The 16,247-nt window shown below is 43.6% G+C and overlaps 1 protein-coding gene across 2 annotated transcripts in view; it reads left to right on the top strand.

Moving 5' to 3' along the window:
- Window positions 1-14,856, top strand: part of DUSP15 (dual specificity phosphatase 15) — a 23,511-nt gene extending 8,655 nt beyond the window's left edge. For both annotated transcript variants that reach the window (XM_060771839.2, XM_067468282.1), the window contains exons 3-7: window positions 2,123-2,205; window positions 3,936-3,985; window positions 10,491-10,565; window positions 11,159-11,333; window positions 14,475-14,856. In XM_060771839.2, coding sequence (XP_060627822.2) covers window positions 2,123-2,205; window positions 3,936-3,985; window positions 10,491-10,565; window positions 11,159-11,333; window positions 14,475-14,690 — 599 coding nt within the window. In that variant the 3' untranslated portion in view covers window positions 14,691-14,856. The remainder of the gene's footprint in view (window positions 1-2,122; window positions 2,206-3,935; window positions 3,986-10,490; window positions 10,566-11,158; window positions 11,334-14,474) is intronic.
- The last annotated feature ends 1,391 nt before the right edge of the window (window positions 14,857-16,247 follow it).

The following is a 16,247-nucleotide window of genomic DNA, read 5'->3' as shown; positions in this document are numbered from 1 at the left end:
AGGGCTTGCTTAGGCAATGCTTTAATATCCCTTCTGGCTGCTTGAAGCAATACCTAACAATCTTTGCACCTTTCAGGGTGATGAAGAAGAGCCCATTGGGCATTTAATCCATGTGTAAAATACAGTTCTGATAGACGTGTGACAAACACCTGGGGAATGACTGAGAGGGTGTGATGAAATAGCAGAAATGGATGAGTCATAATGACTGGCGGTTGCATCATTCATTTGTCCCTTAGAGATGACTAGGTGGCTATAAAACAGGCATGGGCAAACTTGGGCAGGTGTTTTGGACTGTTTGGGACTGTTGTTGTTGTTGTTGTTGTTGTTGTTGTTGTTGTTGTTATCACCATCCTCTGCCAAGTAGTGCTGGTGGCTCACCAAACTGCATCTCTCAGGAATCTATCGAATCATAGACTCATATATTCACTGTTGGGCCATGTCAGTTCAAGTGGTGCCAAACTACATTCATTCCATAGTGTAGATGCATCCTTATATACACCAAGCCTATACAAAACATTGCTCCCTTCACCAAAAGTCCAAAACACTGGAGGGCCCAGGTTTGTCCATGCCTGCTCTACATAGACCCCAACCATACACCTTTCATACAATTCCATTCAAACCATACATTGTATTTCATGACAGCAGAGCAGACAATAAGATATCACAGGTGGCAACCAGGTAATGCCAGAAAAAAAATGGCAGGGCAATAAAAGCATGGTTTGGAAATAGTACCACACCTTCATCCATGAAAGCAATATCTATGGTTTCATTAATCACACTCCCCAAATTATATCCCCTCCAGTGCTATTCTAAGTCATACCCAAGAATATTTAGAATATACGAGGATTGAATGAAAAGTAATGCCTCCACCTTCATAACTCCTCAACCAATGGCAGTACTGGTATGCATCAGGTACTGGCTTGTTCAGTAGACTCTCCTCTATAGTTCCATTTTGGCAGGAAGCCTTAGCATTGAACAGTTGTGTTGATAAAGTGCGAAGTATGGAACCCTGCGCAGACGGTCGGTCTGTGCAACTTAAGCAACGTGTAGTCATTGAATTCTTGACAGCAGAAGGTGTCACCCCAAAGGAGATTCATCGGAGAATGCAAGCTGTTTATGGTGATTGTGTTGATGTGAGGACTGTGCATCATTGGGTGAGTAAGTTTAAGATGTTGAGGTGGAAACATCTGACTTGCGTGACAAATAAAGAGTTGGACGTCCTATGACAGCAACCACCGAGTTTCACAAGCAAAAGGTTGACAGATTGATTCAGAATGATTGTATCACTCAGAGAGTAATTTCAAGCATAGTCGGCATTTCACAAGAACGTATGGGTCACATTATTGCTTTGCTTGGCTATCGGAAGATCTGTGCACGATGGGTACCTAGGATGCAGACGCCTGAAATGAAAGCGCAGACTTGAAACTTCAGAGACTGGATCTCACCACCGTACGACATCCTCCATTCAGTCCAGATTTAGCACATTGACCCTTCCATCACCAAACCACCATCAACTGCAGAACATATGACATCATCAGACAATTGGATAAATTTCTACCAACAATGAACAAGTTTTCTGAAGCCGTCATGGAAGTTTCTGCAACCAATGTCTCACGTTTTCTCAACGTCTCCATCAGAAGCATAATGGTGCCCCCACAGAACTTCTTTCATCATCGGGAATAGATGGAAGTTCAGCACATAGCAGGGCACATAACATGGATTCGGAGTGCAGGAAAGGAGATTCCGTTTAAACATTAGGAAGAAATTGTGGTAAGAGCTGTTCGGCAGTAGAATATGCTGCCTGGGAGTCTGATGGAATCTCTTCCTCTGGAAGTGTTCAAACAAAAAGTGGATGGCCACCTGCTTGGAGGGCTTGGAAAGTGTCTTTCTGCCTAACAGATGAGAGTTGGATTGGATACCTCTTGTCTTTTAACTCTAGGATTTTACAGTTCTATCTAATGCCAGTCAGTGGTTTCATGTGCCACGAGTGCCATGCCTCTCCAACCTACATGTTCTGATTTGTCACAAGGTCAGCAGCACTGTGCCAATGTGGCTGTGTGCGGAGAATTAATAATGCTGCCTGAAATGACCTCTCTTTTCTTCCTCCTCCTCTTTCTTCTAGATGCCAAGGACTTTGATCAGCTGAGCCGGCACAACATCACCCACATCATTTCCATCCATGAATCCCCACAGCCATATATTCCGGTATGGACGCCCAAAGGCACCGAGGGATAATGGCTGCGGGTGGGTCAGGGAAGCGGTTTTAGCCTGGAAACTCACAGTGGCCAAGGCACACTCTCTCAGCCTCAGAGGAAGGCAATGGCAAACACTCCAAGCAGATTTTTCCAAGAAAGACTGGCAATGCACTTGTCTTAGGGTTGCAACAATGTAAAGGCATCCAAAGCTACAAACATGTGGCAAATCCTTATTTGTATATATAAACACAAAAGAGTCAGGAGCTACTTTCATTTTTGTTTGTATCGCTTTCCTATTTTGGTTTCCTTCCATCCTTCCTTCCTCCTTCCACTCTGTTCTTTCCTCCTTTCCTTTCCCTTTTTCCCTTTTTTCCCTTTTTTCCCTTTTTCCTCCTTCCTCCTTCCTGCTTCCCCCTTCCTTCCTTCCTTCCTTCCTTCCTTTTTCCTTCCTTCCTTATTCCTCCTTCCTTCTCTTCTTCTTTCGTTTTCTTTTCCCTTTCCCTTTTTTTCCTTTCTTCCTTCCTTCCTTCCTTCCTTCCTTCCTTCCTTCCTTCCTTTCTTTCTTTCTTTCTTCCTTTCCTTTCCCTTACCTTCTATTCTTTCCTCCATCCCTTTCCCTTCCTTTCCCTTTCCTTTCCCTTTCCTTCCTCTTTTTCTTTCTTTCTTTCTTTCTTTCTTTCTTTCTTTCTTTTCTTCTTTCCCCCTTTCCTTTCCCTTACCTTCCATTCTTCCTTCCTTCTTTTTCCCTTCCTTTCCTCTTTCTTTCTTTCTTTCTTTCTTTCTTTCTTTCTTTCTTTTCTTCTTTCCTCCTTTCCCTTTCCCTTTTTCTTTCTTCCTTCCCTTTTTTCTGTCTTTCTTTCCTTCTTTCCTTTCCCTTCTTTCCTCCTTTCCTTTCCCTTCCCGTCCCCTTCCCTTCCCTTTCTTTCCTTCCTTCGTTCCTTCCTCCTTTCCTTTCCCTTCCTTTTCCTTTTTTTCTCTCCCCCTTTCCTTCCTTTCCATTTCTCTTTTTTTCTTTTTCTCTTTTCTACCTTTCCCTTCTCTTCCCTTCCTTTCCCCTTCTTTCTTCCTTTCCTCCCTCCCTGGTTTCTTCTTCTCTTCTTTCACTGTTTGTATTCTTTAATTGTTGTTATAAAAGTCTTTCAGTAATCAGTAAGAAAATGAAAATAAAAGAAGCCCATTAGATATCCTCTTGGGGCATGTCGCATTCTCTCAGCCTCAGAGGAAGACAATCCCCCCTTCCACCCACTCTGAACAAATCTTTCCAAGAAAACCCCTTGATAGATTTTATTTATTTATTTATTTACAGCATTTATTTTCCATCCTTCTCACCCCGCAGGGGACTCAGGGCAGATGACAAAATACGTGTACATATACATGGCAAACATTCAATGCCATAGACGCACAACATATATAGACAGACACACAGAGGCTATTTAACATTCCAGCTTCTTAAAGATTCGCCCTCCCTCCTGTCCTTCAAATCTTGGCTGTGGGACCAAGCTTTCGGGAAAGTGCAATAAGGCACAGATAGGAAGCTTTACCAAGCCAATTTAGATTTGACACAGATGACCAATGACTGTTTTAAACAGTGTATTTTAATATTTTGATAAATGTTTTTAATGTTTATGCATATTTATATCAATTCTTGTCAGAGCATATTCTAAAAAGTAATATTTCCATCCCCTGATCTCTGCTGTGCCTTCGCTTTTCCAGAGAATGAATGGATGTTTTGTTTTCCAGGGGATTACGTACCTCCGCATCGTGCTTCCAGACACTCCGGAGGCCAACATGTAAGTAATGAACACAATAGAAGCGGGACTGTGACAATAATTTGGGAAACAAAAATAAATACATTGAAACTTAACAATAGAATCTTAGAGTTGGAAGGGACCCCAAAGACCATCTAGTCCCACCCCATTTGAAGTCCAAAACACTTGGAGAGCCCAAGTTGAAGTTCAGAACACTTGGAGGGCCCAAGTTGAAGTCCAAAACACTTGGAGGGCCCAAGTTGAAGTCCAGAACACTTGGAGGGCCCAAGTTGAAGTCCAGAACACTTGGAGGGCCCAAGTTGAAGTTCAAAACACTTGGAGAGTCCAAGTTGAAGTTCAGAACACTTGGAGGGCCCAAGTTGAAGTTCAAAACACTTGGAGGACCCAAGTTGACTTTCAAAACACTTGGAGGGTCCAAGTTGAAGTTCAGAACACTTGGAGGATGCAAGTTGAAGTCCAAAACACTTGGAGGACCCAAGTTGAAGTTCCAAACACTTGGAGGATGCAAGTTGAAGTCCAAAACACTTGGAGGACCCAAGTTGACTTTCAAAACACTTGGAGGACCCAAGTTGAAGTTCAAAACACTTGGAGGGCCCAAGTTGAAGTTCAAAACACTTGGAGGACCCAAGTTGAAGTTCAAAACACTTGGAGGGCCCAAGTTGAAGTCCAAAACACTTGGAGGGCCCAAGTTGAAGTTCAGAACTCTTGGAGGACCCAAGTTAAAGTTCCGAACACTTGGAGGACCCAAGTTGAAGTTCAGAACACTTGGAGGGCCCAAGTTGAAGTTCAAAATACTTGGAGGGCCCAAGTTGAAGTCCAGAACACTTGGAGGGCCCAAGTTGAAGTCCAAAACACTTGGAGGGCCCAAGTTGAAGTCCAAAACACTTGGAGGGCCCAAGTTGAAGTCCAAAACACTTGGAGGACCCAAGTTGAAGTTCAGAACACTTGGAGGGCCCACTTTGAAGTTCAAAATACTTGGAGGGCCCAAGTTGAAGTCCAGAACACTTGGAGGGCCCAAGTTGAAGTCCAAAACACTTGGAGGGCCCAAGTTGAAGTCCAAAACACTTGGAGGACCCAAGTTGAAGTTCAGAACACTTGGAGGGCCCACTTTGAAGTTCAAAACACTTGGAGGACCCAAGTTGAAGTTCAGAACACTTGGAGGACCCAAGTTGAAGTTCAAAACACTTGGAGGGCCCGAGTTGAAGTCCAAAACACTTGGAGGGCCCAAGTTGAAGTCCAAAACACTTGGAGGGCCCAAGTTAAAGTTCCGAACACTTGGAGGACCCAAGTTGAAGTTCAGAACACTTGGAGAGCCCACTTTGAAGTTCAAAATACTTGGAGGGCCCAAGTTGAAGTCCAGAACACTTGGAGGGCCCAAGTTGAAGTCCAAAACACTTGGAGAGTCCAAGTTGAAATTCAAAACACTTGGAGGGCCCAAGTTGAAGTCCAAGACACTTGGAGGACCCAAGTTGAAGTTCAAAACACATGGAGGGCCCAAGTTGAAATTCAAAACACTTGGAGGGCCCAAGTTGAAGTCCAAAACACTTGGAGGGCCCAAGTTGAAGTTCAGAACACATGGAGGGTCCAAGTTGAAGTTCCAAACACTTGGAGGGCCCAAGTTGAAGTTCAGAACACTTGGAGGGCCCAAGTTGAAGTCCAAAACACTTGGTGGGCCCAAGTTGAAGTCCCAAACACTTGGAGGGCCCAAGTTGAAGTTCAGAACACTTGGAGGACCCAAGTTGAAGTCCAAAACACTTGGAGGACTAAAGTTGAAGTCCAAGACACTTGGAGGGGCCACGTTGAAGTCCAAAACACTTGGAGGGCCCAAGTTTACCCAAGCAAGTGTAGATGCACCCCTACTTTCTGGTCTGGATGCTGCCTCATTTTTGCAAATCCTTCTATCCGTCATGGTTTTACTGGCCATTGACTGACCCTTGGCTTTTTGACCCCCAGGCTGCTAATCTCCTCTTCTGCTAGGAAATTGCAATCAATGTGAAAGAGAAAGCTGAGCGGTTGCCAAATGCGCCAGCTCTTTGCCCCATCCGCACAAAGGGTTGCTTTCTTGAACGTTACAAAGCACTCTCGTGCACATGGGAACTTGCCCATGTGCAGGTTACACTTTAACAGCAACCGGACGCAAAGTTGGCAAGGGAATCTTTTTTTATGGTCAAGGATATCTGTTATTGCATTTCCAACCGCTGCTCAGGTGAAGGGATCACAGCCAAACATAGAAGATAAGCAACGGTTCAGGGTTTGGGCAGCCTTGGGCTTTGTCTCCATAGACTTCTAGTTTGAAAGGGTCCCCAGAGGCCATCTAGTCCAACCCCTGTCTCAATACATGAGCTCTACCTTAAGCTTCCTCAGCAAGGAGCTTTCCAGTCTCTTCTTGAAGAAGTAATTGCTTCCATTGCTGAACCATTCTTACTGTCAGAAGGTTGAAGAATTGAAATCTATCCTCCTGCAATTCAAAGCCATTAGGTGTGGTTTCTATTGCTTCACTAGCATAGAGTCACACTGGAGGACCTAAGGATGCATCTACGCTATAGAATGAATGCAGTTTGACATCACTTTAATTCGGTTGCTGTAAGTTTTCCAGGCTGTGTGGCCATGTTCCAGAAGCATTCTCTCCTGACATTTCTCCCACATCTATGGCAGGCATCCTCATAGGTTGAGAGGTTTGTCGGAAATGAGGCAAGAGGGGTTTATATATCTGTAGAATGATGTCCAGGGTGGGAGAAATAACTCTTGTCTGTTGGAGGCAAGTGTGAATGTTGCAATTGTCCACCTTGATTAGCATTGAATGACCTTGCAGCTTCAAAGCCTGGCTGCTTCCTGCCTGGGGGAATCCTAGATACATCTGTGGAATGTCCAGGGTGGGATAAAGAACTCTTGTCTGTTGGAGGCAAGTGTGAATGTTGCAATTGTCCACCTTGATTAGCATTGAATGATCTTGCAGCTTCAAAGCCTGGCTGTTTCCTGCCTGGGGGAATCCTAGATATATCTGTGGAATGTCCAAGGTGGGATAAAGAACTCTTGTCTGTTGGAGGCAAGTGTGAATGTTTCAATTGGCCACATTTATTAGCACTGAATGGCCTTGCAACTTCAAAGCATGGCTGCTTCCTACCTGGAGGCATCCTTTGTTGGGAGGTCTTAGCTGGCCCCGATTCTTTCTTTTCCGGTATTCCCCTGTTTTCTGAGTGTTGTTCTTTTTTTACTGTCCTGATTTTGGAGTTTTTCAATACTCAGAATGCCTGCCATAGATGCAGGTGAAACATCAGGAGAGAATGCTTCAGGAACATGGCCATATGGCCCAGAAACCTCACAACAATTCAGTTATTCTGGCCATGAAAGCCTTTGACAACACATGGCTCAGTGGTAACTGGAGTTGTAGTTTTGCAAGGTCTTTAGCTTTCCAAAGAGGGCCGGAGCCCCGATGAAGTACTATTTCCAGAATGTCCAAAAGAGGATGACTAAAATGATCAAGGGTCTGGAGAATAAATACTATGAGGAGCGGCTTAAGGAGCTGGGCGTGTTTAGCCTGAAGAAGAGAAGGCGGAGAGGAGACATGATTAGGGCCATGAATGGAGATCTGATGGGAAGTCCTAGGAAGGAGGGAGCAAGCTTGTTTTCTGCTGCCCTGGAGACTAGAACACAATGGAACAATGGCTTCAAACTACAGGAAAGAAAGGCGATTCCACCTGAACATTAGGAAGAATTTCCTGACTGTGAGAGCTGTTCAGCAGTGGAACTCTCTGCCTTGGAGTGTGGTGGAGGCTCCTTCCTTGGAGGCTTTGAAACAGAGGCTGGATGGCCATCTGTGGGGGGTGCTTTGAATGCGATTTTCCTGCTTCTTGGCAGAAAGGGGTTGGACTGGGTGACCCATGAGATCTCTTCCAACTCTATGATTCCATGATTCCATAACATTGAGCCATAGTAGTTAAAGTAGTGTCAAATTGCATTCATTGGATCCAGCCTGTCCAGGTTGCCTTTTTTGTGATTGTCCCTTCCTAGCTTAAAACTGCATTTGAGGGAATGTGCACACAACTCACCCCGATGCCAAGTCTCAATAAAGAAGGGAACTTGCCTCATCCGGTTTCTGGGAGCAGCGCATTTTTCACGCTATCATCTTACTCTCGTTTTGCAATCTAGGTTTCTGTTCCAGTCCCACAAAGGCAAGCAGAAATCCTTTGTGTTTCTGTTCCCAGGAGATCGTATGCCAAGTTCCTCCGAAACCGGGGTCCGACTCTCAATGGGAATATTCATGTTTGCTTTCAGCTTAGTATTTCAGGGGCATATTCAGAAAGTCCCTGAAAGTATTGAGCGCATTCCCAGCTCTTTTGTTTCGATTTTCCCGTTGTTGCATACATGGCTATGTATCTGAATGCTTCCCAAAAACATTAGTTCAGTTGTGTTTACCATTGTTTGGTTTTGCAATACAACCCCCATATCTGCAGAGGAGACATTCCTGGACTTAGCATGGAAATGCAAAGCAAAGATATTCCTGCTTCTTGGCAGAATGGGGTTGGACTGGATGGCCCATGAGGTCTCTTCCAACTCTTTGATTCTATGATTCTATGATAATAGCGAATCCCATTGAAATGAACCAGTTACAATGGAAATATACCATAGAATTGCACTGGAGTGCAAAGAAAATGCCTTAATCTTGATACGACACTCCTCGCAGCCCCTCATATCCGAATCTGGTTGCTTCCGAAGTGTAAGGTCTTGGTGCTGGGTCCATAGATGACCATAGGTGACCGCATGTTCTTCCACAGTGAGGACATTGATTTCCAGTTGGAAGGCATTCCCGGTCAGGGTTGGCTTGACGTGCCTTTCTTTTGACACATTTCTCCCTTTCACCCTCCATTTGTGCCTCTTCGAATTCCACAGCATTGCTAGTCAGAGCTGACCTCCAGTTACATGTTCAAGAGCCAGGACTTCACAGTTCCCTCTCAGTGTCTATGCCACAGTTTTTAAAGTTAGCTTTAAGCCCATCTTTAAATCTCTTTTCCAGTCCACCAACATTAGGAGTTAGGAGGATAGTAACTGCTTTGGGAGATGGTGATCGGGTATTCGAACAGCGTGGCATTAAGTCCAGTGCAGTTGATGGCATAGGCTTACTTAGGTGATCTCTCGTAGTCCGAGGATGATGGTCCTCCAAGAGTGGTAACCCGTCGGTGGATCCGTAGGTGGCTGTGGAGCCCTATTCATCAGAGATCGAAGGCATGATCAGACGACACCTTTCACTTAGGCGATCCTTCGTAGTCCAAGGATGATGGTCCTCCATGGTTGGTGTTCTGTCGGTGGGTCCATAGGTAACTGTGGAGCCCAATTCTTGACTGGCATCTTCTCCCACAGTGAGGGCATCAGTTTCCAGATTGGAGGCGGTCCCAGTCGGGGTTGGCTTGACGCGCCTTCCTCTTGGCACGTTTCTGGCTTTCGCCCTCCATTCGTGCCTCTTCAAAATCTGCAGCACTGCTGGTCACAGCTGACCGCCAACTGGAGTACTCAAGGGCCAGGGCCCCCCCAGTTCTCAGTGTCTATGCCAGAGTTTTTAAGGTTGGCTTTGAGCCCATCTTTAAATCTCTTTTCCTGTCCAGGAAAAGATGGCATAGGAGCATCGCTTCAATGCTGGTGGTCTTTGCTTCTTCCAGCTTGCTGACATTTGTCCACCTGTCTTTCAAAGAGATTTGCAGGATTTTTCAGAGGCAACATTTTTGAAATCATTCCAGGAGTTGCATGTGACGCCTGTAGACAGTCCTCGTTTCGCAGGAATATAGCAGGGTTGGGAGGACATGGCTTTATAAACAAGCACTTTGGTCTCCTTACGGATGTCCCAATCCTCAAACACTCTCTGCTTCATTTAGAAGAATGCTGCACTTACAGAGCTCAGGTAGTGTTGTATTTCAATGCCAGTGTTGACTTTTGTGGAGAGGTGGCTGCCAAGGGAGCGGAAATGGTCAACATTTTCTAACATTACACCACTAAGCTGTATTCCTGGCATTGCAGAGGGATTGGCTGGTTACTTTGAAGTGAACAAGCACTTTGGTTTTCTTAATGTTCAGTGTGAGGCCAAGCCTTTTGTATGCTTCTGCAAAGGTGTTAAGAGTTACTTCTATGTCTTTTTCTGAATGAGCACAGGCTATGTTATTATCAGCATATGGGAGTTCTATAATGTTGTTGTGACCTTGGTTTTGGCTTTCAGTCTGCTGAGGTTAAATAGCTTGCTATCTGTCTAATTTCCATGCCAGTGGGAAGCTTCCCATCAACAAGGTCCAGAATCATAGTGATGAAGATGGAGAATAAGATTGGGGCAATAACACATCCCTGTTTGACACCTGATTCCACCTTAAATGGGTCACTTTGGGAGCCCATGCCTCAATATTGACACTATAGTCCTATGCAACCTAGGATCACATTGGCTTTTCGAGCTGCTGCATCACACCGTTACCTCTCATGTTTGGTTTGTGGTCTCTTAAGACTCCTAGATCCCTGTCTTGACATTGCTTTGCTTCTTCCCCTCCAGCAAGAAGCACTTTAAGAAATGCATCCACTTTATCCACTCCTGCCGTCTGCATGGAGGAAACTGCCTCGTCCATTGGTAAGGTCTGCTTCTGCAAGGGGAGGCTCTTGCATGTTGCTCATAAAGTTTTGTTTTTGTTGTTTCCCTTTGGTTAAGAAAACTTTTGTTTCTTGAGTTTTAGAAAATATGGAACAGGACCACAATACCAGATGAACTGATTCATTTCACCTTTTCCTGCTTGTATACTGAGATTATTTGTTTGTTTACAAGTTTTTTATTTCAATTTCATAGTCTTCTAACATAAAGGAAAGAGGGAAAGGAATGGGAGATAATGAAAAAATATGATATGTTGGTCACGGAGTTTTGTTAGTAAATTAATTGTATACATGAATCTATTGTATCAACGAAGAGGTGTGAACAAGGGGGAATTGTTATACATATTCTCTAAGATGTAAACGAGTTCCATCTACAATATGTTCTATTCCAAAAGCAAACAGATTCTTATCATTGGGCATTCCAAACTACCCTGGTTTGTGATTTGGAAAGGCTTGGGCTTAGAATCAGCATATGTAGATTACCATCCTCATTCATGCCCAGTGGGAATACAACTCGTCAAGAAGCGATCATGCGCTTGGCCCCAAACAACTTGCCTCCCTTTGTCTCCTCCATAGCCTTGCTGGCATCTCCCGCAGCACCACCTTGGTCCTGGCCTACATTATGACGGTGACGCAGGCCAGCTGGCGCGAAGCTCTGCAGGCGGTCAAGGCTGTCCGGCCGGTGGCCAACCCCAACCCGGGTTTCCGTCAGCAGCTGGAGAATTACGAGGGAAGCCGCACCGAGCAGAAGGTGAGAGCGAAGCCATATGGGTTTTGATATGGACATGTCTCTGGGTGCAACTACACCAGGCGTGGGCTAACTTTGTCCCTTCCTCCAGGCATTTTGGACTTCAACTCCCACAATTCTTAACAGCTGATAGGCTGTTAGGAATTTTGGGAGTTGGAATCCGAAACACCTGGAGGGAGAGCCAAAGTTGGCCCATGCCTGAACTACATTGTGAAATGATTGCAACTTGTGATCACTTTATCTGGCATATTTCAATGCAATGGAATCCAGGGAGTTTCTATTTTACGAAGTCTTTAGCCTTTAGAAAATCATGTTAAGATATGCATGTTATCTAAAGTATTTTATTATAGAGATATTACTATGTTGTGCTCCACCTTGAGCCGTGAGGAGAGGCAGGTAATAAATATAATGTTCTTGTTGTTATTATTTTCGTCATCCCCTATCAAATAGTCCTGCTACTTTACCAACAATATATTGTTGATGTTGTTCTTCTTTTTGTTATTATCATTATCTTTTACCAAATAGTGCTGGCACTTAACCATCAACATAATTTTGTTGTTGTTGTTGTTGTCATCCTCTACCAAGTAGTGTTGTTGCAGCATATTATAGGAGGGATTATATCAAGAGAGATCCTTTCAGGAGGTCAGAAAAGTACGGCTTTTATTTCCAGCTGGGACCCTGGAGTGGAGCTGTGTCCCAAAAGCATCCAGAGCCCTGTTATAGGCATTGATTATTATTATTATTATTATTATTATTATTATTAAACTTTATTTGTACCCCGCTAGCATCTCCTGAAGGACTCGATGCGGCTTACAAAGGCCAAGGCCTCAACACACAATATAACAATACAAAAACTTAGCAAATTAAAACAATTAAAGCATAATAAACAACAGGCAATAAACAATACACTAAAACACAATAAAATAAAACTGGGCCGGGCCAGAGTAATGGGTACAGGATTAAAAGTGCTGATGTGACAGGTGGTATCTAAGGCATTATAGGGCAAGTGCAGTGTGCGGTGTGCAGCAATCTTAGTTCTAGTAAAGTGCTTATGGGACTTGGTATTGGAGATTTCCTATTCTGGGAAGGCACATCAGAACAGCCAGGTCTTCAGGTTCTTTCTAAAGACTGCCAATGTAGGGGCCTGTCTAAGATCTTTGGGGAGGGTGTTCCAGAGTCAGGATTATGGCTTTTATACCCTCCAATTGCAGGCAAACAAAGAACATGCTTCTACATACATTGAGATCATTCTCTGCGTCACTTTAGCATCACAGAAATATCAAATTCTATCTTCCAACATACAAAAGGCATATTCTGTATTTCTTTCTAGGAGTAGCATACAGCATACAGCTTACATTCATCAATCAAGGGGCCTACTTTGACCTGTCATGAGGGAGGGGTATTGGCTCCGTTTGTACCAGTCTCTCTCTCTGGAACGTATAGATAACATGCCCCCCTCGTCTGGAATGTTCAGCCTCCCTCTTGCTGTGCCTGGACAGCAGCTTGCTTGTCCTTTCAGCTTGGATTTCTGATACAGAGAGAGCCTGATTTTTCTATATATTTCAGTGCTTGTACAGTACATACAATTTATGCATAAATAAATATCTATTTTTCCAATATCTCCTCATCGGTGTTGGTGCCTAACCGTCAATATAATGTTGTTGAGGTTGTTGTTGTTGTCATTATCCTTTACCAAATAGTGCTGGCACTTACCCATCAATGTAATGTTGTTGTTATTGTTGTTGTTGTTGTTATCATCATTCTCTACCAAGTAGTGTTGGTGCCCAACCGTCAATATAATGTTGTTGATGTTGTTGTTATCATTATCCTCCTCTACTAAATAGTGCTGGTGCCTAACCGACAATACAACACTGTTGATGTTGTTGTTGTTATCATCATCATTGTCATCGTCCTCTATCAAACAGTGCTGAACCCTAACTGTTAATATAATATTGTTGCTGTTAATATTGTTATTATCATTATTCTCTACCAAATATTGCTGGTGTCTTATCATTGCTGCACTTACAGAGCTCAGGCAGTGTTGTATTTATGTTATTGTTATTGTTGTTGTTGTTGTTGTTATCATCATGTTATTCTGTTGTTGTTATTATTATCATCATCATCCTCTACCAGATGGTGCCAGTGCCTAACCATCAATACAATGTTGTTGTTGTTATCATCATCATCGTCCTCTACCAAATAGTGCTGGTACCTAACTGTCAATATAATGTTTTGTCGAAGGCTTTCATGGCCGGAATCACTGGGTTGTTGTAGTTTTTTCGGGCTATATGGCCATGTTCTAGAGGCATTCTCTCCTGACGTTTCACCTGCATCTATGGCAAGCATCCTCAGAGGTAGTGAGGACTTCACTACCTCTGAGGATGCTTGCCACAGATGCAGGCGAAACATCAGGAAAGAATGCCTCTAGAACATGACCATATAGCCTGAAAAAACTACAACAACCCATCAATATAATGTTGTTGATGTTGTTGTCGTCGCCATCATCATCCTCTACCAAATATTGCTGGTGCCTAACCATCTTATAATGTTGTTGATGTTGTTGTTGTTGTTATCATCATCATCATCCTCTACCAAATAGTGCTGGTGCCTAACCATCAATATAATGTTGTTGTTGTTGTTGTTGTTGTTGTTGTCGTCGTTATCATCATCATCATCATCATCCTCTACCAAATACTGCTGGTGCCTAACCATCAATATAATGTTGTTGATATCGATGTTGTTGTTGTGTGTTTTCCAGGCAGTATGGCCATGAAAGCCTTTAACAATAGTCTTGTTGTAGTTATTGTTGCTGTTGTTGTCATCATCCTCTGCCAAGCAGTGCTGGTGGCTCACCAAGCTGCATCTCTCAGGAATCTAGAGAACCATAGACTCATAGATCCACTATTGGGCCATGCCAGTTCAAGTGGTGCCAAACTGCCTTGAGTCCCTATATTGCAAGTATGGGCAAACTTGGGCCCTCCAGGTGTTTTGGACTTCAGCTCCCACAATTCCTAACAGCCTACCGGCTGTTAGGAATTGTGGGAGTTGGAGTCCAAAACACCTGGAGGGCCCAAGTTTGCCCATGCCTCTATATCAGGAGAAAGATGAGCTAGAAATAATTATTTTCCTTGATGCTGTTTCCAGATCCGCCGGCGACTCGAGCGCAAGTATGGCGAGAACCCCTTTAACGACGTGGAGGAAATCGGGGCTCTGCTGACCGGCAAACGGAGGGAGACCTTCAGGGACGAAGATGCAACGCAGACCGCGATGCCCAAGAGCCAAGGCGCCGCCAAGCGCACGGATCCGTTCCTCTTGCGCATGAAAGAGACCTTTTTCTGCCTCCCAGGGTGCCTGAAATGAGACCCTCTCAAAGCACTCTGAGCATGCGCAGAGGCTCGGCTCATCACATCAGACTGGCCAAGGGGGCAACCCCTGGCAAAGAGATGCTCCGTCCAGCGGAGAGAGGGCAAATATGTCATAGTGGACACACTGTAGTTTCATAAAGAAGGACACTAATGGGTGACAATGTCCAGTTTGCTTTGCCTGCCAGATTTGGAGGGGTCATCTAGTCTGACCTTGCATCAAGTGCAGGAATCCACAGCTAAAGTCCACCCTGCTTTCCTTTTTTTTGCTGGTTATCTAACCTTTACTTAAACAGCCCAGTATGGGTAGTCCAGAAATGGACAGCTTTCCCCATCGGAAAGTCATAAGGAAGTAACTTTTGGGAGATTTGACGTCCTTTAACCTGGGTCCTGAAGTCCCTTAAGACTCAAGAGGACAACCTTCAATGCTATGCCATAGATCAAAGGTCAGAAATTTCCCAAAAGAGGTCCTTGGGAAGTAATTTAACCAAAGAATTATTATTATTATTGTTTTACTGACACAGAAACACATTATGACACAGCAAACGAGATATATATAGGTTGTTGTAGGGTTTTTTTGGGCTATATGGTCATGTTCTAGAGGCATTCTCTCCTGACGTTTTGCCTGCATCTATGGCAAACATCCTCAGAGGTAGTGAGGTCTGTTGGAACTAGGAAAAAAAGTTTATATATCTGTGGAATGACCAGGGTGAGACAAAGGACTCTTGTATGCTGGAGCTAGGTGTGAATGTTTCAACTGACCACCTTGATTAGCATACAATGGCCTGACATTGCCTAGAGCAAACTTTTGTTGAGAAGTGATTAGATGTCCTTGTTTGTTTCCTCTCTGTTGTTGTGCTGTTGTAATTTTAGAGTTTTTTAATACTGGTAGCCAGATTTTTAATACTGGTATTAAAAAAACTCTAAAATTACAACAGCACAACAACAGAGAGGAAACAAACAAGGACATCTAATCACCTCTCAACAAAAGTTTGCTCTAGGCAATGTCAGGCCATTATTTGCTAATCAAGAGGGTCAGTTGAAGCATTCACACCTAGCTTCAGCAGACAAGAGTCCTTTGTCCCACCCTAGTCATTCCACAGATATATAAACCCTTTTTCCTAGTTCCAACAGACCTCACTACCTCTGAGGATGCTTGCCATAGATGCAGGCGAAACGTCAGGAGAGAATGCCTCTAGAACATGGCCATATAGCCCGAAAAAACCTACAATAACCCACGGATTCCAGCCATGAAAGCCTTCGACAATACATTGAGATATATATATTCTGGATTTCGTTTCACAAAATCACAGTATTATTATTATTATTATTATTATTATTATTATTATTATTATTTTACTGACACAAAAACACAGTATGTCACAGCAAATGAGATCTATATGCTGGATTTCGTATAGATCTAATTTGCTGTGACATACTGTGCTTTTGTGTCAGTAAAATAATAATAATAATAATAATAATAATAATAATAATGTGATTTTGTGATACGAAATCCAGGATATATTATTATTATTATTATTATTATTATTATTAT

This window comes from Anolis sagrei, chromosome 4, assembly GCF_037176765.1.
Source record: "Anolis sagrei isolate rAnoSag1 chromosome 4, rAnoSag1.mat, whole genome shotgun sequence".
NCBI classification, from domain to species: Eukaryota; Metazoa; Chordata; class Lepidosauria; order Squamata; family Dactyloidae; genus Anolis; species Anolis sagrei.
This window is presented reverse-complemented; position numbering and strand designations above follow the sequence as displayed.